This window comes from Barbatula barbatula, assembly GCF_947034865.1.
Source record: "Barbatula barbatula genome assembly, chromosome: 8".
In the NCBI taxonomy this organism is placed as follows: Eukaryota; Metazoa; Chordata; class Actinopteri; order Cypriniformes; family Nemacheilidae; genus Barbatula; species Barbatula barbatula.
Window position 1 is genome coordinate 24623972 of NC_136771.1, and position 24611 is coordinate 24648582.

At 37.0% G+C, this 24611-nt stretch overlaps 1 protein-coding gene across 3 annotated transcripts; it reads right to left on the minus strand.

Moving 5' to 3' along the window:
• Positions 1–571: 571 nt before the first annotated feature.
• LOC306897177 (deoxynucleoside triphosphate triphosphohydrolase SAMHD1-like) lies at positions 572–20546 on the minus strand. Of its 3 annotated transcripts, none has more exons than XM_079461711.1 (15): positions 20436–20546; positions 18098–18258; positions 17303–17418; positions 14763–14833; positions 10422–10547; positions 10077–10171; positions 9436–9544; positions 8739–8830; positions 8489–8574; positions 8145–8302; positions 7194–7283; positions 6982–7086; positions 5206–5373; positions 1544–1801; positions 572–1397 (listed from the first exon to the last, which is right to left on the minus strand). In XM_079461711.1, the coding sequence occupies exons 1-15, from the start codon at positions 20460–20462 to the stop codon at positions 1152–1154; spliced, it is 1908 nt and encodes a 635-aa protein (XP_079317837.1). In that variant the 5' UTR covers positions 20463–20546; the 3' UTR covers positions 572–1151. The 3 variants fall into 3 exon arrangements, with proteins under 3 accessions (XP_079317837.1, XP_079317836.1, XP_079317838.1); XM_079461710.1 differs by lacking the exon at positions 20436–20546 and adding an exon at positions 18596–18632; XM_079461712.1 differs by lacking the exons at positions 10422–10547; positions 20436–20546 and adding an exon at positions 18596–18632.
• Positions 20547–24611: the final 4065 nt, after the last annotated feature.

The following is a 24611-nucleotide window of genomic DNA, read 5'->3' on the forward strand; positions in this document are numbered from 1 at the left end:
TCATAAAACTAAATCTCATCTGTGACTCCCAACATGCACTGCAGCATGAAAGCCTTTCATTTAATGTTCACCACTGTTGAGATTCAAACTTTGATTAATCATGTCTGTCAAAAACATCAGATCGGTGTAGAGAGATAGCTCTTTAAGAGGCTGAATTCTTAAACTTGTTTTGACTCCTGTCACTAATGTTAATCAAAGACTGAAAGAAAAGAGGAAGTCAATGTGTTTTATAGCTTTAAGGCTACATTTTAAATTAAATACAGAATTAGAGACAGTGAAGTGTTTGAAACCTTCATTCAATTTCTGTATATATGAAAGCTCTCAGTTATACTGTTCTTCAATGTTATATGGCTATAATTATTGTTAACATAAAGGGGAAAATATTTAACAGAGAAATCAGTTGCAGTACTAATATCAGAATGTTGGCTTTCATTCATAAAATGATTTTGTTAAAGAAATTTGTTGTTTCACATTAATTTGGAGATTTAATGTGAAATTGTTAGAATGTAAAAGTATATTTTAAAACATTTATGTGATGTGCAATCATGATTAATCACAGAAATATTTTTTTCAGATTATTTTAATCGATTGACAGCACTAATGTATATCATATAAGTGTTACTGAAACTATAGAAAGAAAACAGTTTAAAAACATTCCATACATGCTCAAAATATTACATCTAAGAACATCACTTGAAACATCTATAATTGTGACCTTTAAATTGTTAATGATTAATGTTTAGATAAAAACTAAACTATTTAAATGTCTTTATCATGTTCTCAAATAAACCCTGCATATGATTACATAACCCACCACCACCATCTACTGTTAATAACTGGATCTTATTTCCAAAAGTGGATTTCAATATAAATAATCACAACTAATCAAATAATCACTTTTTAATTATGTAATTCCATAAAGCACTTATTACCCTTAATTCATATTCAAAAAACACATTAAAATCTGTAACTGAAAAGTTGAAAAGTATTTCATGGCATCATGTCAGAACTATCTTGTCACTACTTGTAGGATTACATTCAGAAAATCTTCAACGTTTGGTTCTTTACACAAAACACAATAAGCTCTTTTACTTCAGTTGTATGCAAGAATAATTGGTGACAAGGTGAGCAAGGTCTGATGAATTTACTAGTCAGATCGTATCTGCTATATATGTGACTAAAGTGACATTGGGGACTGTGTCTACCCAGATATCAGAATTGTACATCCCCTCATTCAGTACGAATCCGTCACCAATATCACGAGAAGAGAGCATCCACATCCCTTTGACCACCCAACAGGAGCAGACCTGGAAGTGGTCGTCTGGGAGATGAAAGTCATCTGTGATCACAGTCCATCTTCCTTTACAGTTTTTCTTTTCGTAGAGAATGATGACATTCTTGGAAAACAATGAAAGAATGCTTAGTGTATTAAACGTTAATGTGTGAAAATGTGTGTTGTAAGTTGATAAATGTGTGATCATAACCAACACTAATTGTGTACATATTTATGAAGCATTGTTTTGTGTGTGTGCGCTTGGCTTACTGTGTGCATTTTGCAGGACCAGTTGTCTAGGTGCTCAGTTTCTGGATCAGGGCTTTCCCACAGTGTGAGGCTATCATAGCATCCCTTTTTGAGAATATGTTTTGAATCAACAACCTTTTTATTTTTATATAGAACCCAGGTCCCACTGTCAACACGGACAGTATTGCACATCTTCAGTTTTCTTTGTAAATCTTGACACTCACTATCACATTTAAGTGATTTGCACTTGTCAACGTCACTGGTCTCAAAAAAGATGATCTAAATAAAGTAGATGACAGATATTAATATAAATGTCTTTCAATTTAAGTCACAATCATAACCCACATTTAAGACCCAACAACCAAATGCAAGTCCATAAGATGTCTTTTCAGTCATTGACGATGTTGAAAAGACCTTCCCAGAGGAGCCAGTATAAATTTTATTATTACATCATTTCGCAAATAAATCAGTAAATTATCATTTAAAGGGGTCATATGACACAGCTAAAACAATTATTTTATTTTGTATATGATGTTATGCAATGTGTATATACAATTTAAGGTTTAAAAACGCTTTATTTTCCACATACTTTGCATGTTTGTATTTCCTCTTTGCCCCGCCTCTCTGAAACTTGCTTTATGTTTACACTCGGAAAAGTGAGGTGTGCTATGTTTGGCCAGTTAACCAGTGCGCAGTGATGGTTGAAAACTGCAAGCTTGTGACGAAATGTAACATCTCTTACCATATTTAGAACATCAGGTTCCAAAGCAAATGTACTGCGGGTACTCCCACATTACTTGTGTCTACATCTTAGTCAAATTATACCACTAACTGGTGATCACCATAATGGTGGATTAATTAAATTTCAAAAATTAATTGCAGGTGCAAAAGAATGACATGTTGCACAAATTTCTTCAATTGTTTTACATACTTTATATGTCGCTTAGGATAAAAGCGACTGCTAAACTAATGTTTAAGATTTTATCAACCCAAATGAGAAGGAAGCATGTACCCATTATTTTACTATTATAAATAAACCCATACGGTGAGGTCTTTTGTTAGTTTATCTCTAGTTGTACGTAGTCTTTTGTTATTTTATTGGGGGCCTCACCAGCTAGGAAAGCGGAAGAAGGACATCTGTTTCAAGTTATAATGTTAGCGCCTGATAACTCAGTCTAACATGGGTGTGTAAGGGGGACTGAATTCAATTCAATTTTATTTATATAGCGCTTTTCACAATGTGTATTGTTCCAAATCAGTTTTACAGGAGAAAATAAAAAAAACGAATGTAGCAGGTCAGCCCAGGGAGTTGCCCAAGAGAAAGGGTGTGGTTAGAGGGATAAAGGCGGCTGGTACGAAAGCGTTGAGGGACGGCAAGAATAGAGGGTGACACACCGACTCGCAGGTGTATGCTGTGTTTCAGTAGCGGACGTGTCCTGGGCAACATTCGCGTGGGAATATAGTAAAAATTGAACCCATCTGATAATTGTGGGCAAAAGGTTGTTGGTTTTAATATGATAGAGTAGGTTTTAATGTTTGTATATCGTAGTTGGATGTCGTCCGAAGTAGATTGATGTTCATGGAGAGATTGGAGGAATATTCGTGCGTGACCGTGTGCAAAGGCGCAAATAGGTAGGTCTGGTGGATTAGTGAGACGGGTACGAAGATTTGCATAATTAGGGAATGTGGGATGAGGGTTTAATGCAATTATAATAAAGATGTTTTGTTTTCCTTTGCAGTACGGCAACGGCTATTTCGGCTCTGTGAGACCTAATCGTTGCTCTTGTTATTTCTTTGTTTGGGGTTTCTTCTTGATGTATGATGATGTTTCCTCTAGTCCGCCCTGTAACGGAGGGTACCTCGGTCTAGTAAGGAGGACCAGGCGGACTAGTGTTATTTTTGTTTGTTTGTTTTGTTTTGTTGTTTTCTGTTGAACTTCTTCCACTGTATGACTACCACGAGGATGGAAGGTAAACCGCTGTAGGCAGAGATGAGACCTCTATTAACTGTAGGTACAAAGTGTTTCACTAGGGTGTTCTTTTGAAAGTCATGTTATGCTTTGAGTGTATTTCTCTTGTTTCTTTCATTTGGTTTGCTGTGCTGTGGATGCATGTGAACGCTCATCGCTGCTGAGGTAATTTGGGGACCATCCTCATGCCTAGTCTTTGTGTGAGTGCCACCAATAAAGTCTGGCAACTTTTACCTGAACCTGTTTTGTGCAAGAGTATTCAATGAAGAGAGTACTGTAACACAGAAAAAAGGGTAAAACACAGCAGATGAATAATTAAACTTGTAATGTCAGCAGTCTCGCGGTGGTTTTTTAGCGTATTTAGCATGAAGTGAATGCTTGGCTGAAAGATGTGTTTTTAATCTAGATTTAAACTGGACGAGTGTGTCTGATCCTGGAATAATATCAGGAAAGCTATTCCAGAGTTTAGGTGCTACCAATAAAGAGATCTTAGAGAGCGTGATGGGTTGTAGTGTGATAGAAGCTCTGTTAGGCAGGTAGGGGCTAAACCCTTTAAAGTTATTTTAATCACTTATAAAGCTTTAAAGTCAATACGATACTTAATGTGTAGCCAGTGAAGGGTTGATAACATTGGGGTTATGTGATGGTATTTTCTGGACCTGGTTAGAACTCTGGCAGCTGCGTTCTGAACTAACTGTAGTTTGTTTATTGATGATGCAGGGGAATAATTGCCTCCTTAAAAGAACTCCTATAAAGGCCATTCCCAACCAGACAAACTTAAGTTGAATTGCAATCCAATTCAGCATTGTTTCAGCTTTGTTTCCTGACAATAAAGTCTTACTTGCTTTTGGCATCAAAACTCTGTTTCCTCAATCAAAGTAATAAAATCACTACAATAAATGTCTAAATATAGATGTAAAATTAAATTAATTCAATGCAGTTACAGAAATCACATAAACATCAATATTATATGTTTAGAAGACGTAATTAAAGTCGGGTTAAGACTGTCCGATTTTGGGCTGTCCCAGACGAAAGATGACAACCGTGGCGATTTCTGTGGTCATGGCTCCTAAACGCTGGCCCTACATCGTACAGTGAGAGAGACTGAAAGACGGCCATTGTCGTCTTTCAAACACCATGGAGGCGGGAAAAAAGATAACAATATTGCTCTCTTCCGCTGCCACCTCTTTTCTTTCCAGCACACATGAAAAGCACAACTGCCAAAGTGTGATTCATTTTACTGTGTTCGTTTACAATTTGTGCTGATCATTTGCTTTTCATGTGTCTTAAAGCATAGTGGCTGCTGGCCTTAAAAATGCCTGCCTTTAAAGTCTGATAGTAACTAGTAAAGTAAGTAGAATAAAGTAGATAGTAAAGTCTGTTCTAGGAGGTTCTTCAACGTTATTGTTATCATGCATGTTGTTCCCAAGTTTATAAGATCCATGTTGTGCAGTGCGACCTGTCATGATATTATACGAGCACTGAAATCGCACAGTCTGAAGCATGCTTAAAAGACGTGAACTTTCATCCTGTCCCGTCTGGGGTTGTCGTTTTTGAACGTCATCAATGACCTAGAAAACAATTCTTTTGTACATGCTTTTTTGGTGGGGAGCTTTAAAACTGTAAATGTTTGTACATGATTATTCATTTATATACACTATTGTGTGTGCTCATATACACAATGGGCATATTAAATGGATTAAATTTTACTCACACAGCCAGGGAGTCCAAAACGTGTTTTCCCCCACTGCTTAAAGCACGCCTTTGCATTCTCCAGTTCGCTGGATTCTTTAACTGAATTCTGTTCAGTCTCATCAGAGCTTTTTTGGTAGTACACCCTAACAAGCCTTTCGTGAAAATGTTTTGGCAGGAAACTGGATACCTGTCAAGTAGGGTATGTATTTATGAATCTTTTTGTTTATGTTCACAATTTTTAGCCTCACACATTGGGTGCTTCTCAAACATAAGACTGCGTGCCAGGGCCTTATAAATAAAAGGATTCTTGGCTTGAGTCCTTTCAACAAGTAAAAAATAATGTAATACCACCACAACCCAGGTAGCAAAGTGCACTTGTGGACCTATACACGACTGGGTCTTCAGCCCAGATGTGGTCAACACACTGCTGTTTGATTGTGAGTAGAAAAATGAATGTGGTTTAGATTTGGCCCAGAGATTAATGAAGTACTGTGACCCTGATGTGGCCCAATTTGTGAAAATTTGAAGGACAATTGAAACACGAATAAGATTCCTTCACTCAACTTGACTCATCTGTTAAGAGTCCTCTCTGCTCAACTTTAGAAGGAACATTAAATGTGATGACAGATTTGACTGACTATCTTTGTCTACCCTGAGAATGAAATAGGAAAGATAGCCAAATGGTGAATTATATACTTGAAAACAAGAATTAACGTTTATATTTCATAAAAAACATTTTGTTTGACGTCACCATTATGGTGCTCATTTTGTCATTTAGTTAAGCACTTTTCTCTTACTTACTTGTATTTCTGACTATAGTTACTGTGTGTTAGGACCTGTGTTACTTTGGTCAAGAAGATAGAAGTTGATTATCACAGAACAAACTGCTTTCACACATTGCCTTTAAGACACAATTGTCAGATCAGCAACTCATCCATGACTCCCAGCATGCAATGCATTTTGCACAGAACTGTACTACTTGTCACCATAGTAAGGGTTTCTATGATGAGTGCTGATGCCTCTCTTCCTTTAGAATTAAATCTGTTCACCTGCTCTGCATGTTAATACAGTGCATTATGTCATAATATGAAGAACATTTGTTTCACACACACAATTCACCACATGAGCTAATCATTTCAGTTGAAACTGTAAAATCTCTTTTACAACTGTTGTTTCACTGGTGCACAAGTGTTCTGTGTTAAACACAGCAGCAGCTAAGAAAAAACAAATGTAATATAATGAAATTAACTACTGAGATTAAGACTGATAACCATAATGGTGACATCATACCAACTTGATTAAAAAAATTATAAACTAGATCAAAACCCTGTTGATTCTCACTAAGATCTTCTATGCTCACATGAGATAATCTGTAATATTATCTCATGTCACTGTAATAAGTGAAATGTTAATAGTGTTTGTGATTCATTCTCAGTCATGGGATCTGGGCCGAACCATTTTGCTGCTATTGTGTAATTTCTGGGTTGTTTTAAATTATTTTACATTTAATATGCACTGTAATTTACCACAGTCATATATACTTAAAAAGTATTAAGATGATTTTACCATAGTCACATATGCTTAAACAGTATTAAGAAGTAGTCATAGGAACATTAGAATATGGGGAAGTATTAGAGAAATGATCTGAAACCCCAGTTATCCAAAGATGATTTTAGTGAAATTATCTAAAAACACATTTATCCAAGATGATTTTATACGGATTATTTAATGAGAGAGATTTATATGTAGATTTATAAACAGATAAATATCTTCAGCAATTTAGATGTATGGTTACCTGATGAGAATTTATCTTGGTGGCTTTTTGGGTGTCCTCCTTGTTATAGAAATAGATCTTGGTGAAAGGGTTTATACTTTTCATGCCATGATCCATTTCAACCACCTGAGAAAAAGGAATGAGAAGAACATTTCCAATGTTACAGTTACTCTGTGACACTGTCAACATAAAAGGTTAAAATTCTATTTTAATTTGTTTTGAACTTCACGTACATAGATCATGAAATCATCCGCTCTGAATCCAGTTCCGTTACATTCTGCCCACTTTTCCACTGCTGTTTTCCAGGTTTCCTTTAGTTTTTTCTGTGGGAAACAATAGAACCAATGGGTCTCATTCACTTATAATTGCATACAGCCCTGCTAGAAATGTTTTGTCCCGAGCAGAACATTCCTAGTGGTGTCGAGGACGTTTCCAGACCGTCGCAATGTTGAGATTTGTTGAGCAGGACTGAAGTGAAAAGTCCGTCACCGCCTCTGCACTGACGAAAACATTTATGTATTTGGCAGATGCTTTTATCCAAAGCGACTTACATTGCATTATCCTATACGTTTGTTTCTGACTAAGTGCAATTCCCCAGGATCAAACCCACGACCTTGGCATTGCTAGCATCATACTGTAACCACTGAGCCACAGTAATCGTATTCATATTATGACCATTCATGGAAAACAGTTCGTACCCATTTTGCCCACTTACTGAAATTAAGTACCTACAAACCATTTTGAGATGCAATTTCGGATTCAGCCTTTTGATTCAGTGTCTCTTTGTGATGACATCACTAATGCTTTTATAGTCTTTTATCGATGAGGTCATGTTCTATTTGCTCAACGTTCTATTTATACCTCAAATGGCCACAAGAGGTCGTTGGGCTACATTAGGCTATATTAAACCTGGCAATGCTGTTTATATCTGGCAATACCTGGCAACCCTTTTATGATGTTTTAGTTAGTAGTTATGCCATTTGGAAGTAATTTTTGTCCAAACAAACAACTTGGTGTTGAGTTTGCTAGTGGTGAACACAAACTTGCTACTTGTTTGGATCCGCCTCCCCTGTTGCGCAATGCCATATCTAAGCCTTTTGGACAAATTATTAAAGATGAACTCCTGATGTTAACATACACAATCACTGAAGAAATATGAACAAAAAACTTCAGTTCTCTTCTACCTCTAAGGCCTTTTTGTCTTTGAGATCATCATTGGTTCCTGGAAGTCTGCTTTCCCCAACACACTTTGGTAGGCGCCTCTTCATAACATTCTCAAGTATTGTTCTGGCAGCTTTAAGATTGACTTCAGTGGAGTACAAAATCTTCTCAAATGTATTATCTATAAAAATGACGAGAACATTTTGTACGGAACTTGAGTATTCATCTTTAATACAAACTAGCATATAGAGCTAAAACTAAATGAATTCAGATTGATTTATCAAACTGTAATTGATTAGAAAGCCAAACATTTAAACCCTGCAAATACCAAGTCATATTCAACATTTAAAGTCTAGTATCATCTGACCTGTAAGTTTGATGTACTTTTCCATTTCGTTTAGGTCTTCTGAGAAGTTAAAGACCTTATTGGCTTCGATGTAGGCATTATTCATCCTAATATGCAAAATAACAAAAAAAACATTTGTTTTAAGACGGATGAAGACACTTAATTCAAGTGTTAATCTCTCTAATTCTTTAACCAATAACTACTAAAGACTCAATTTTCATGAGCCAAACTTTTGGTGCCATGTACAAAATGAACAGAAAATATAACTTACATGATTTCAATGATGCTGACAGTCTTGTGTTGGTAGGCCTGACGGTGCAGATTGTAATGGGTGCGAAACATTTCGTAAATATTATCTGCCTCCTGTTACAGAGAATACAAATTAAGTTACAAATGAGCAACACAGACAAATACATTTCTAGCTTGTTAAGGCCAATCCCTGACAGGAAGCAACCATTTAATCAATGTTAAAATGATTGATTCTACTGCCATTAACATTGACAAATAAACAACACTTTTGCCCCTGCAATTAAGGTTGAAAATATCTTGAACTTTCATCAAACTCTTGTACTGTTATTGAGTCAGTGCTCTTTAATGCTATATGAATGTAATGCTCTTTAATGTATATCAGTAAGTGAGTTGAAAAGAATGCTTTTCAAAAAGGTTATTATAGCTTGTTCTGTTATGACAGCTGTATCAAGATTAATCATCTGTTTTATATAATATTGAGATTGCTTTCATGACTGATGCATATGTTTGGTCCACAAACATACAAGAACTGTAACAAAATTTTAAGAAAGTTTAACTGGCGCAATCAAAATCAATTTTAAGGAAACTTCATTGATTACACTGCAAATTGAAAATCATCATTTGATCCTATTGATCTCAGTTTTCATTCAGATGAAACACAAGATTTAAGAGCTCAATTAAATGAGTATTGATTTAAAGTGATTTTGTCTAATTGGTACCTTGTCATTGAAACAGATGTGATTCTTTTTATTCACTTTACAAACTCGTACAAACTTCATCAGCCTCTTATGGTCAAAGCTGTTCGAAATGCCTAGATGATGACAGTCTCTGCACAAAAAAACAAATATGAAATTAAAGCAATACTATCTGCATAGATCTGTTTTAATCCAAAAGCTATTTAATAACCTTTGTTGGGATGTATGTGTGTTTATAGTAGTGTGAATATAAATACAATGTCTCCGCTGGTTGTTGTGGGAGACATAGAATTTATAATTTCTACTATTTGCTGGAGAAATTATAATAGGTATGTCACGTAGCACAAACATGCAGCATGGATGCCTTCATTATTGTTTGAGGAATACTTGCTCACACAGACTGAATATGCCTACAAACATACAATACACATGCATATCATGTCTTCAGAGTGTACACGGAAAGGATAATGCCATTGTCTTCAAAAACTTGCAGTTTGAGACCCGTTTTCAAAAGTTTTCGTTTCAGTCCCACAAACACAGTTTTCGTGTTAATGAAATACCAAAATATAAAAAAGTTTTTAGCTTTAGCTGAAACGGGGAGTCTGTTCACATGCCATTTTCAAACATGAACATTATTAGCATTTTTGGGTATGTTATACTTTTACCTTACAAAATAGTCAAATTTGTTCACATCAACACCATTCCATTTATTTTCTGTAATCTCATACAGAAAGCTTCTGTCTCCAGCATTCTCTGAACACTGAAAAAACAAAAACAATGTGATAAAATAAATGATCACAGATTATATGACTTTTAAGAAAAAAGTATTTATAACATAAATAGTTTAAATAATATTTTATATATCAATAATAAATGTTTTTTTTATATTCGGCAACTCCAGTAAGAATAGGGAGATGGATGGATTTATTATTATTAGGAGGGTAGTACTGGTGGTAGTATTTTGCTACAGTGGCAACATTATTATATACAGTAAAAGATGAGGTATCAACCCCTTTAATCAAGTTTTCAATAGTGCGACAATCGTCATCAGGGTTCATTTCATAGCGTTTCATCTCAGCCTTCAGTCCATTATTCTTTATCATGTAGTGAAACATCTGAACAGTGAGTTCACTGTGCTGTAAGAATAACAAAAACACACACATAAACACAGAAAGTGACACATCTAATATTTTGTAACAGTCATTTAAAATGTTTTGTTATCAGTTTAGAAATATTTGCACATGCAAACTGACACTTTTTTATACTTATTGTCCCTGATTTACTAAAGGCCTGCATGCATGCCAACAATTTCAGACAATTTAATAAACAACTGTAAAATATACAATAGAGGCCCTTAAGCAAATGCATGTCCAAAAAATGTCTTTGGTGAGGTTAAAAAGAGGTCCATTTAGGGGAAAAAAGGGAAATGTGTTTCTATGTCTTTTTCTGACGTCCAGGGGACCTCTGTACAAAGTAAAAACTAATGGATTTTTTTCAGTGGTGTAAAAGAGTTTTAAAAACAACAGTTGTTCACCGATGAACACAGAAATGCTTTACAATTATAATGAAAAGAAAAACTTAAATATTTGTTAAAGCAGTCATACGGGGCTAGTCAACTAAGGTCCTGTAGGGCTGGTTATCTGCATAGTTTTGTTCCAACCCGATAGCAAAAGAGCAGGAAAAAACCATTGAATTAATGTTAATAAATAGTTTATTTGTTAATGGTAATTGCGTTGAATCAATATCACTTTTTCATCTGCAAACAATGTTTGATTTCATCAAATCACCATTAATGTGATCAGTGTTTGCTTTAGTTAAGATCCTTACTCTTATTATTCATTTTCCTTTAATGTTTTTCAAGCAAAATTCTTTGCATTAATAAATAAAGAGATTGTTAAAGATAACAATGTGAAATGTTGAAGTCTTTCACAACAGATTAACATGTTTTAGTTCAAATGTAGGGATAATGTAACAGAACAATTAACTGACACACTTTCACATCAACAATCTTCATACAAACCTCATCAATGGTGACGATCATCAAACTTATTCCGATAAACAGATCAACTGCAATGCATGCTTTGGAGTCATGAATGAGTTTGTACTAAGATATTTCGCATTATGCATTGCAACATGAAGCTTTCTTTTGTTGATTGTCACCATTGTTGAGTTTCATAAACCGATCTTGGCTAAAGCAAACACAGATATTTACAATATTGATTTGTTGAAACTGTAGATGACACCGGCAAATCTCTGAACAGCTTAAGTGATGGGGCTAAAGCAAACCATAATCTCAGACCAAAGAAACAATAATTTGTTGCTGTAGCTAAACATGTTTATCAACACACCAGCACAGCTTGAGATGAGAAGATGAAAGGCCTTACCTTTTCACTCCCTACAAACAAAATAAAACGGTTATCAAAGATTAGTAAAGGGATACAGCTGAAGTGTGTTTGTGATTCAGAGATAAGTATTTCTGAGTCTCTGTCCTATAGAGTTTAGCTAAAACCCTGATTAAACACACCTGAAGCAGGTAATCACTAATAGCAAGCAACCATTGAATCAATGTTATAAATTATTGATTTCATTGTTTTATTCATTCATTAATTAATTCTCTTTTGTATACTCTCGAGCACTTCTGACCAGATTACCCCTGTGGTCCCATTTATTTACATTTACATTTAGTCATTTAGCCAAGAGGTTGAATTAGCGGATGCGTCAAAACACGAGCGGGAGGGTTATCGCACACTAATATTGTTACCATAATCAGTTATATCCGTTTTCTGACATTTTTTTAAAATCATCTCGAATACGACACTGTTACGGTAATATTTGACAAGTACTGTACGCCTTCTGCCCACACAGAGATTATGCACCTGCACGATGCTAACGTCGGAACTGTTGTGCTGCACGCGGGAGTGAACGATGTCAGGACGCGGTAGTCAGAGATCCTGATGAGGGACTTCAGGATTCTGATCAAGACGGTACGCAACGCATCGCCCGCAGTGAGGATCATCGTATTAGGACCGCTGCCTACCTACCGATGAGGGAATGAAGAGTTCAGTAGACTTAATTAATGGTTGATATCATGGTGTATTGAACAGAAGCTGCCCTTTGTTAATAGTTTTGATAAGTTCTGGGAGCGACCTGCACCCCAGCAGCATCGGAGCGGCTCGCCGGTCTGACAACATCGCGAAGGCGCTACGCACCTGTTGACTATGTCTCCCTTTGGTAAGTCAAAAAATCTGATCCTGATTACATTTACATTTATTCATTTGGCAGACGCTTTTATCCAAAGCGACTTACAAGTAGTTTTATACAGTGGCACATTACTGCAGAGCAATCAGGGGTAAGGTGTCTTGCTCAAGGTCACTTCAGTCATGACCTGCTGGCACTGAGATTAGAACCTGCAACCTTCTGATCACAAGCCCAACGCTCTAACCATTAGTCCAGAGCTGAATAGGTTTTTTATTTCGGTCTAAATGAGTGTACCCCAACAAGCTACTGTTATATGCATGAGCCATGAGTTGGTCGAGGTGGTGGTGTCGCAACAATCTTTAGAGACTTTCTTACTGTAACTCAGAGAACAGAGCATAAATTAGTGCTTGCATTGAACATAATTATTCCTAACAAAAGTAAAAAAACATTGCTTTCTTTTACATTGGCTACGGTGTATAGACCCCCTAGTCCGCAGAGTTCGCAGACTTCTTATAGGAGCTATTGGTTAACGTTGATAAAATACTAATTGTCTGAGATTGTAATATCCACGTAGATAGCGCTAACGATGCATTAGCACTGGCGTTTACAGAACTACTACAATCTTTTGAAGTAACACAATAGATCAATGGACCCACTCATCGATTTAATCATACACTAGACCTGATTATATCTCACGGAGCCGATCTAACCAATATAGATATTATACCTCAAAATGACGATGTCACGATCACTATCTTATAACAGGTTCATTGTGCACTGCAGGAATCAGCCGTTTAACTCGATATCGACAGGGTAGAACAATCACCTCCGCTACTAAAGATAGTTTTGCAAAGAGCTTGCCAGATCTGACTCCGTTAATAACCATACCAATAAATAAAGAATCGCTCGATGAAATGACCACCAAATTGGGCACTATTTTCTCTAATACATTAGCAGCTGTCGCAACTGTATTGAAGGACAGGCACTACAATGGTCCTTCATCCTGACAGAATCTGGTCAATCTGCTTGTTTCTCAAGAGTCTTCATACTTCTTTCATTTGATCTCATGTCCATTCCAAGGGTCATTGCCTGGAGGCCAGTCTGTGAACTTTCTTGACTGGGGTGCCCATAACAGCACCCTTGGGGTCTATTTCTTAGAAAAATCCAGCTACATCAAACACTCATCACCGTAACCATGAGTAAAGAAAATAAATTCTTATTGAGCACGCATATTACTCACACTGTCACAGTATGACAATGTTGTGACATTACATGTTGACTGGGCTGTTTATGCTCCACAGGTTAAGATTAAATTAATTTACATTTAACCACTTTAATGTGGAGAGGCACTGACACGTAGACCTTCGTTTATATATTTTTGCAATGAACAGGACGCGAAAACAGTTAGCTACTTAGGTTAGTCCGTTAGCATGGACTTGCTAACTTTACTGTTTTTAATCAGTGATAACTTGCTGAAGCACTCTGACCCATTTAAACCACTTTACTTGGACCCATTGTGGATAGTTCTCTTTAATACAAAGTGGGTTATAAACATGTTGCTGCTGATTGGGCTGACATTCTTGACACACCCATCTAGCAAGAGAAATCGCATCTCAAACACCATTTCCAGCTTGAACGTGCCGCTTCAAGTGTGTTTAATTAAGGTTTAATCGAAATTCTGACAGAGATTTTGCAGGATCAGAAATTCCCATCTCTGGTGTGATCATTACAATATAACAAGGTTATATGTCCCAGTGTAACTCTTAATCGATTGAAGTAGAAACCAAATACAGTTGTAACATGGGGAAAATTGTATTATCAGTAATCGGGAATAAAACAAGATCCACTTCGTCCAAATCCCATATTATGGGTTCCAAGACTACTTAACAAAACACTTACCACGAGTTGTGGTAATAATGTTTTTTATTTTTGCCAATACTTGGTTTTTAGTGCACAGTAAAATGGCCAATGTTAAATCAAGACTACAGGTATATATGGTCCCACTCTATAGAGTGTTAAAGCAAAGACGTCGTGGCCATCATGGGCCGACGTGTATTTTGGGCCGACCGCCGAAATGCCCATGAAACACGTAGCTCGGCGGCCCATTGGTTGTTTTCTAAACCAAAAACACTTATATTAGTGAGGTGATAAACTTTACCTTCAGTGACATTCAGGACTTCAGGGATGAAACGCTTCTCAAACATCTTAGAGAATGGGCCATGACCTTAAAGCAAGAATAAAAGATAAACAATGTTAGTCTAATACGGAGGTGGACGAGAACATAACTTCCTTACTTGAGTGAAAGTACAGTCAGACTAATTTCAGTTTTCAAATGGTAATAAATAAATTGAGTTGAATGATTTGAATACAGTAAGACTGTTTATTTGTCCAAATAGCAAGTAACCATTTTGCACCTGCAACAAAAATTTCAACTTCAACAAACCAGCATAATTGTGATCATGTTACAGCGGAAGTAACAATAGAGTAAAGTAAGCAGTCTGCCAAGTTGTAAGTCCGAAGGTAAATGAATAACAAAGTTATTGGCTTGTAAAAAAGGGAGTCGACTCGGAGTCATGCAAACGTGAAGTGACCTAGTCAGAGTCTCTAACCGCCGCGTATCTACATCACTAGAAATAGTATTGACACGGCAAGGCACACCCATTATTTTTCAGAGATTCTCCTTGTGGTGAGGAAGGCGGGACGAGAGCCGTGAGGCCGGTGGCGTGAGTGATAGTTGCAATCAGCTGTGCGCGCACCGGTCCCGCATATCTATCAAGGAGGAGATCGGGAGCTTAAATGGACGACCGGCAGGACTGTTGACGAGAGAGGACCGGGCCCGAACATATGTTTAGTTTGTGTTTATGTTTTTTGTATGGCCGTCAGTCGTCCGTGAGGGCGTTTTGCCAGCATTTTACTTCCGTGTTTATTTAATTAAAGTTCCCTTTCTGTCGGTCTCTCGACGTTGTGTCGAAGCCGACAGATGGGGTTCGCCCTTGAGAACCAGTCATCTCTGACTATTTTGAAAAGGCCAATGAAATTTGGCGAATGAAATTTGCATGCCGGGCCCCGCCCCCGGAAATCCGGGTATAAAAGGGGAGCCGGCGTGCTCATTCATTCACCTTTTGTGCTGAGGAGCCTAAAAGCATCTCGTGACTGCTGCAGCGGACGGCTATTGTCGTGGCAAGAAGGACACAACGTCTTGTTCCCTCCATCAGGGAACAGAGGTTACATACGTAACCGAGACGTTCCCTTTCTGTCGGTCTCTCGACGTTGTGTCGAAGCCGACAGATGGGGTTCCTATGGAAAACGCCACGGCAATAGCCGCGTCACAATCTCCAGCGAAGCGACGTTGGCCAGCCTAGGCCAGTCAGACGTAGCGCTCTCGCGAGATTGTAACCTTCCAGTAGATAGACAGGGGGACCCAGAGCTTCCAAGAAAAGATGGGTAGCCCCTGCCCTCTGTCAACTCAGACGGCCCCAATGGCGAGAGCCGTCCGGCCATAGGACCACTGGGTAAGCGCTATTCCCTCAAGGGGGAGGTGCGCTACGGAGACCACTTCCAACCCTCGGGGGGAATACAGTGGAGAAACAGCATGGTCTTACCGGCAGGGAAGAACTCATGGGAGGTATGATAATTGTTTAAATTAAAGTAATAAAAAGATTTTAACAAAGTGACTGTTTGCTCATCACGTCTTCGAACCGTTATTTAGTGCATCTCTGCAACGAATATGGTACGTTCCAGGTCATGGTTGAGGAACACAAAACACTTTATTGTTAAACAAAGACCCACGGTGGGGAAAACCTGTTTTATTTACAATAAAACAGACAAACTATAAACAAGGTGCAAAATAAAGACTTTTCTGCAAAACAGAACAACTAATTAACAAAACAAGAATCAAGGCAGTACTTCACTGGACATGCCAGACACAGCAAACAAGGTCAAATCCAAAAGCACAGCAGAAAAGAGGGCATGCTAAAAGGAAACCAACGAGGGATAATTAACAATAGGCAGGTGTGGTGAACAATGAAGTGAAACAATGATGGAAACGAGAGGGGCGGGGTCATAGACGAGAACGGAGAGAAAGCACACCAACAATAATGTGTTTCTCTCCACACAAAACACGTACTAACATGATCCTGCTCCAAGACTAGAAAAACCTGACAAGATGTGTCAGATCCATGGGATTCCAGGTATGTTGGAACGTTATTATGGTACGTAGTGGCAATGAATATCGTCTGGTCCAGGTGCATCATCACAACTGTGTTAGCTGGCATTCACATTGACAAATCATGGTGTGTTTAATGGAGCTAAACTCTGCAGGTTTAGAAATGCCCATCTCTGATCAAAATGAGTTTATTGAAATTTTTGTTGTCCAAACAATATTGCTGAAATCTGTAGTGTTTGCTACTTAATAATGGTTCTTGTATTGTGGAAGTATCAATTTCAGTATTAGGCGGTTTTTGACCAAACCAAGCTATGTTTTTTCAAATCTTAGTTCGCAAGCAACCAACTGTGCTGAAAATATAGAAATATCTGTGGTTCCTGTTCAGTTGATTTAACATCTAAAATAATTATTTGTATGCTGAGGTTGGCGCAAGTCACTTGACTTCTTTCACTGTGACTTTAGACTTGTTTGAGACTTAAACTAGTGACATTCCCCACCTCTGCATGTGTGTGTGTTTGTGGCACTCACCCAAGTCACGAGACAGACCAGCGATCTGAACACACAGTTTTTCTCGATCGGTTATATCCAGCTCTGGTTGATTTACTTTTAGACTGTCGATCAGACATCCTGCTAGATGTGCCACCCTGATACAAACACACAACACTGTTTACTTCAGGGAGCCCATATATTTTTAGGGCAAAGGTGATCAAGTTTGATATTTTGACTGGCTGCTTTAGATGTGATAGTTCAAAGCCTTATTGTTAAAGCAAAGTAAGTCACAAATATGATTGCAGTGTTTGGTGGTACTATATGTGTTTTGAGATGTGAGGGAGTTTGATATTTATTAATCGTGTAGTCTTTCTTTCAAAATGCAGTTTGATGTCTTTTAATCTAGCAAATATTTGGAAATGTCTTAATAGGAAATTCACTGTATCTTATTTTCAAAGACATGAAGAATCAATGTATGAATCCTATCAATGGTGTCAAAAGAAAGCTTTATGCTGAAACACATGTTGGGTAACATGATAGTACGAAACTCATTCATGATTCCTAGCTTGCATTGTAGTTGATCTAAATTAGGCCACAATAACAGCCTTGGCTTGTTATTCATTTGGGAAATGACCATGGTATAAGCGGGATAATCCTAGCTGTTAAAAGGATTTTTATGCACATCGCCAAGTGCAGGGGGTTGCCTCCGCAAACATCATTAAAATAATTTTTAGGCACAGCTAGCTGTGGATTGTTCCTTACATAATAGCTTCCAATCTATTGATCATTCCTTTAGAAAACTGTTGTTATTTCAAACAAATGTATATGCATTACCCGATGGAGTGTTCAAAGCGGTTATGTGAAGCTCCAGGATAAACGAAGTAAACCCCTCCCAGCTGTTTGATGTTCCTCAGTCTCTGAAACTCAAGCGTGTCTATGATCTTCACCAGCAAAGGATGCAACTCAACGTGTCCATGAATGGAGTCATTGAAAACCTACAGGACACAAAAGACACACTATTAACAGGAAAATTTGTAATTAACTAGTTTGACCAAGTTTAAGAATGGGGTTTTAATTAGTTGACCAGGTCAAGTAGTAAAATGTCACAAAATGGTTTGGACAAAACCCAGATGCAGGCAGACAAAGGGTTAACCAAAAAAAGGGTTTTTTATTAAATGAAATACCTACAATGGGGAAAACATGCACAAAAAAACACTAGCAAACAAACACTAGAAAACAAACACTTCCCAAGAGGGAGACAAAACAAAACAATGTCTTTAGAAAAGATAAATAATAAGGGTAATCCAACAACACGAGAAACAGGGATACTACCATGACATCAGTGTTGAGAACAAACATTAGACAATGTGCCGACACTAAACTAAGGGAAACCGAGACTATATAAAGGGAGACACTAACGAGGAGTGATTACATGGGGAGAGTGGTGACAGGTGAGGGGAATAAAACCATAACGAGGGTGAAACACAAAGCAGACGATGGGAATGAAACCCTAATGAAACAATAACGGGAGAAATGAGAGTGGGGCAGAGAGACATAACAGGAAGACACGTGGCGCCACGTAACAACATAAAGCCACATGTCTCCACACATAACACAACAGAAACCCGAAAAATGTGGCAATGTCATGACTCTGCCCAGTGAGCTAGAGAACACGAGACTGGCAGGACAGAGTCCTGACAGTAAAATTATAAATTATATAAATAATATGACAATAATGTTTGTTTTCATGAGCAGTGAGATCATGGGAAAGGATTTCTTGAACCATTGTTTGCTATAAAATTAAGCGTTTAATTTCGAAACACACCGACATCAAGAATTAACATTTCAAACCCAACAACGGTGACATTCAACATACGAAAGCTATGTGCTGTAATGCTTAAGTTATAAATTGGTGCAATACATATGTGCATAATGTGTTTAGAAAACCTTTATAATATCTGATTGTTTCAAATCTGATGGATTTTGCTCTCTACTATCATACAATTGACTGTATTCTTATCGACAGGTACTGATAATTATACTACCATACAGGGATGGGAAGTATTTCAAATACATTATTTAAGATACCTATTTGAAATCATACGCGGCACAATAGATCATTTGAGTTCTGTGTCACCTTTGTAGACAATTATACACTGATTCTTGATTTTTGTGTTTGTCTACATTGTCTACAACGTCTACATTATTCTAAAGTAGACGTTGATATGGAAGTGCACCGAAGGTGGAAGAGAGAAGCACCTTTACTCAAGTCAAAAGGCAAACTAAAGCACTGATCACAATGACGGTGGACGAAGAATACATTTCGAAATAAATATTAAGCAAATACAATGGTTTGCCATTTTTGTGTTTATTTTGAAATCCATTTTTTTTAAGTACGGGAAGGGACATCTCTTCAAGTTGGCGAAGACATTGAAATATATATGCATGTATATTTTGAGCAATTGTTTCTGATCTTCACCATACAATGAACAAAAGAACTTATGTTTAAAAGTCCTATGTGCATTTAATAAAGTATCTTCCATAATTTTCTACACATTTTCTTTGAAACATCTTGTTACTTACCTTCATTTTGATAGAATTTTCTTTAGAATTCTTTACAATAAATATTAAAAAAATATAAATACATATATTATCTCTATTTAAAAAAAACATGTTTGAAAACATTTATATTTGAGCTTTATACAGAATCTCATAAGGCAGGCTGACAAACATTTCATTAATAACAATAAATTATTTTAATCATCAATCAATTCAGTTGTTTTCTCCACATCTGTACCATACATTAAAAGAGATTCACTATTTCAACACCTTTAAGATTTGGTTATAAGAGGGTAAAATTGATATGAATTTATATTTATGTCAACATTGATACTGTGTGCTTTGTTTGCATACATGGAAATTGTGGATATTGTTAAAAGGCTATATACAGTATATACTTAAATTTTGGTAAAAAAATATTATTATTGTAACAATATAGGAATATTAGTAATGTAGTAATGTAATGATGATATAAATGTGCAATAAAAAATATATACAAAACTTTTGACAGATATATATTGTTAATTTGTGTGAAAATGCATTATCAAAGTTTGTGAAGCGGAATGCAGTATATTTTATTTGATAAACTACTGTAATTCTAATATAATATCACCTGTGGTTTTGATAGAGGCAGGTCCATGCTGTTCTTCTGCTTTTCTCTCCGTTCTCTTCTTCTTTAACTGAGATGATAACAACAGTGTGTTGCTTCTCTGTAGGAAAGTTTAAGTTTGACAGTAATATTCTTGCTTTTATAGGTTCAGAGACTCAAACAATTTGTTTACGCCTCCAGAAATATCGTCTCATTAAATGATGAGGGTGTGTCACACAGACTGATGTCACGTGTAGTCAGAGGAACTGATGCTGAAATGAAAAACAAACAGGTGCAGATATCAAGCCAGCATTGAAACAATGTTAAAGATTGTCTCTTTGTCAATGTTATAGAATCAATGTCACTTTAGCTCCTGCAATACATGTTTCATCAAAATATCATCAGTTTTAGCTTTAGATGAGTTCTTGACTCTTGGGTTTAAAGCCGGGTTGTCAGTCGTAACATGTTAGTATGTTAGTAGATAGGTAATTAGACAATGAAAGTCACAATCTATCAATATCAGGGAATATTGACTATAATTGTGGTAATATTATTTAAATAAATGTTTGTTATAGTTTATAAAAGCAATAAGCCCTTAAGAAGCAGTGGCTTACAGTGCATTATATTACAGCTAAGAGGCGTTGTTGAGATGCACTGTAATCCTCATCTTCAAGGAGCGGTTTGCTTTTATAAAACGGTTATTATATATGTTTAGCAAGGTTTCAAGACAAAACACAGCAATGATTCTTAGGCTATGTAATGTGATCAGCAGGTGTAAACAGAGATATTTTATAACAGCTTAGAGCGCAGCTCAACCCATCAAAGTCGCAGAAATTGACCATTGTATTATATACGTGTAATAAGATTTTCTATTGTAGCAGCTGTTTAAGCTTTTAGATGAGTTTTGCATGCTTTTTTACATGTGTATTGCCTTATGTCACTATAGGCCGCCATGGGCAGTATTACATGTCTTTAAAATACAAAATACTATCTTGTGTGTTAACCCATAACACGCTCAGGGTGGGTGGGTTAACACATTTAATTTGTTTTGTTAATTAAAAAGACCAAAAGTATTTTTTTTCTCTTTGAGATATAAAATAAAAATTCCTGTTTTAATATCTTCTATGCAGGGATATATGTATACACTATATGAAACACTGTTTGTCCTGAGCAGCTCAATACTTTCTTCTGCAGTAACATCAATCGCTAAGTTAATGAAAGTTTTAAATTAAATCAGTGGTACAGCTATCTTACTTAGGGTAACAATTTACGAAAGAAAGATTCATGCTGCAGTGCATGCTGGGAAATATCGAAGTACAAAGCTCATTCATTCATTCAGGCCCCACTATGTAATATATGCAGAATTTAGTATAAGTCAATTTCAAGACATCTGATTCAGCTGTTCAAGATCTTAAAGATTAGTAATAGTGTCCAGGTAGGTGTGGATGGAGCTAAACTTTGCAGGACCCTAATTAGGAACACCTTTGTTTCAGTGGCGTAGAATTATATTTCCTAGTACCAAATAAAAATGTTTTTCAAAATGTAGGCTTAGACAGTGATGTGCTTTGATACTTCAGTACAGTTGTTTATTGTGAGTCTTCATCTGTTTTTCACACTCTTCATGTTAAAAAGTTTGGACTCAAAAATCAATGTAACAGTTGGTGTACATTTTTGAGTTTTGAAAAATTCTAATGAAGTTAAGTAAAAAAAGGCAAACCATATATCTTTTTCTCTTGAGTCAAAGGTATTTTTTATTAGAACACTTTATTATACAAATCATTTAGCTCAGTTCCAGCTAGTTTTTTTCACATTTTTATTCATAGACACTGGTTACAAACTAACAAGAAAAGAACAACAACGTTTTTTATGTTAATTGGAAGTCAAAGTGCCGCTGTGTTGTCTCTCGTATGTCCAATGACGTGTGTTCTGATTTAAATATAAACCAACATTCAATGCAAACTGACTCCGTCCTTAAAATAAGCAGATGAACCATTACACTACACTATACATGAGACACTATACATGAGACACTATACATGTGACACTATACATGAGACACTATACATGTTACACTACACATGTGACACTATACATGTGACACTATACATGTGACACTATACATGTGACACTATACATGTGACACTATACATGCGACACTATACATGCGACACTATACATGAGACACTATACATGCGACACTATACATGAGACACTATACATGCGACACTATACATGAGACACTATACATGCGACACTATACATGCGACACTACACATGCGACACTACACATGAGACACTACACATGCGACACTACACATGAGACACTACACATGTGACACTACACATGCGACACTACACATGCGACACTACACATGCGACACTACACATGAGACACTACACATGCGACACTATACATGCGACACTACACATGCGACACTACACATGAGACACTACACATGCGACACTACACATGCGACACTACACATGCGACACTACACATGAGACACTATACATGAGACACTATACATGCGACACTATACATGGCCGTTTCCTACAGGTTGGGATGATGGCGCCGGTGTATATGGCCTGCCGTCTCTCTCTGCGTACTTTGTTTGTTTTTACGTTATTCCTGTCAATTATTATTGAAAATGTCAACTCTCTGCTGGTTTATGACCGCCAAAGATTAGATTAGATTAGATTAGAGTAGATTAGATTAGATTCAACTTTATTGTCATTACACATATACAAGTACAGTGTAACGAAACGTAGTTTAGGTCTAACCAGAAGTGCAGTTAGCAAGTGCAGGATATACAGTTAGAATAAATACAGAATACAATATGAAAAATATAATACAGTGGGCATGGACTATAAAAATATTTTGCAGTAGGTGTGTTCTATGAAAATATGACAGTAACTATGAACAATATATACAGATGACTATATACTATGAGCATTAATGTACAGGTGGATATGAACAGATAATAATTTAGACTAAAATAATGCAAGTGACTTAGGTATGCATAAATTATTGACATTAGCTATTAAAGTTGCAGTGCAATAGGTGAGTTAATGCAGTTGTTGAAGTTGATGCAGTTATTAAAGTTACGGTGCAGTATACGAATTAATGTAGTTAATAGGTTGCAGTCCAGAAGATGAGTTAATGCAGTTAATAAGGTTACAGAGCAGTAGATTAGTTAATGCAGTTATTGAAGTTACAGTGCAATTGATGACTAGATGCAGTTAATAGAATTACCGTGCAGTAGATTAGTTAATGCAGTTATTGAAGTCACAGTGCAATTGATGACTAGATGCAGTTAATAGAATTACCGTGCAGTTGATTAGTTAATGCAGTTATTGAAGTTACAGTGCAATAGATGACTAGATGCAGTTAATAGAATTACAGTGCAGTAGATAGGTTAATGCAGTTATGGAAGTGGTCCATTAGTGCAAATGAGCATTCAGTTAAATATTCCTGGTGTGCAAGTGAGCAGTATAGAGTGCAAATGGTGCTGTGTGTGTGTAAACAGTCCGGTAGAGCAGATACATGAAGTACTGGTGTGTACAGTTCAGTCATGCATGCAGCCCTGTAGTGCAATGTAAACAATGTTGTAGCAGCATTGGAGTTAAGGGTATGAGAGGTACTGGAATCAGTGAGGGGCAGAGTTCAATGATGAAACAGCTCTGGGAAAAAAGCTGTTTCTTAGTCTGCTGGTTCTTGTCCGGAGGCACCGGAAGCGCCTACCAGAAGGCAGGAGAGTAAACAGTCTATGAGCGGGGTGAGAGGAGTCCTTGAGAATGCTGCGAGCTCGACGCAGACAGCGTTTCTTCTGGGTGTCCTCAATGGCAGAAAGTGTAGTCCCTGTGATGCGCTGGCCTGTTTTCACCACCCGCTGCAGTGCCTTGCGCTCAGCAACAGAACAGTTCCCGTACCAGACTGTGACACAGTTGGTCAGGATGCTCTCTATCGTGCAGCGATAGAAGTTCACCAGGATAGTTGAAGACAGTTGGTTCTTCTTCAGTGTCCTCAGAAAGAAGAGACGCTGGTGAGCCTTCTTGACCAGGCATGAGGTGTTGGTGGTCCAGGACAGATCCTCCGAAATGTGGGTCCCCAGGAACTTAAAACTGGAAACACGTTCAACAGCCATTCCATTAATGTGGATGGGGTCGTGTGTGTCTCCTTTCGCCTTCCTGAAGTCCACG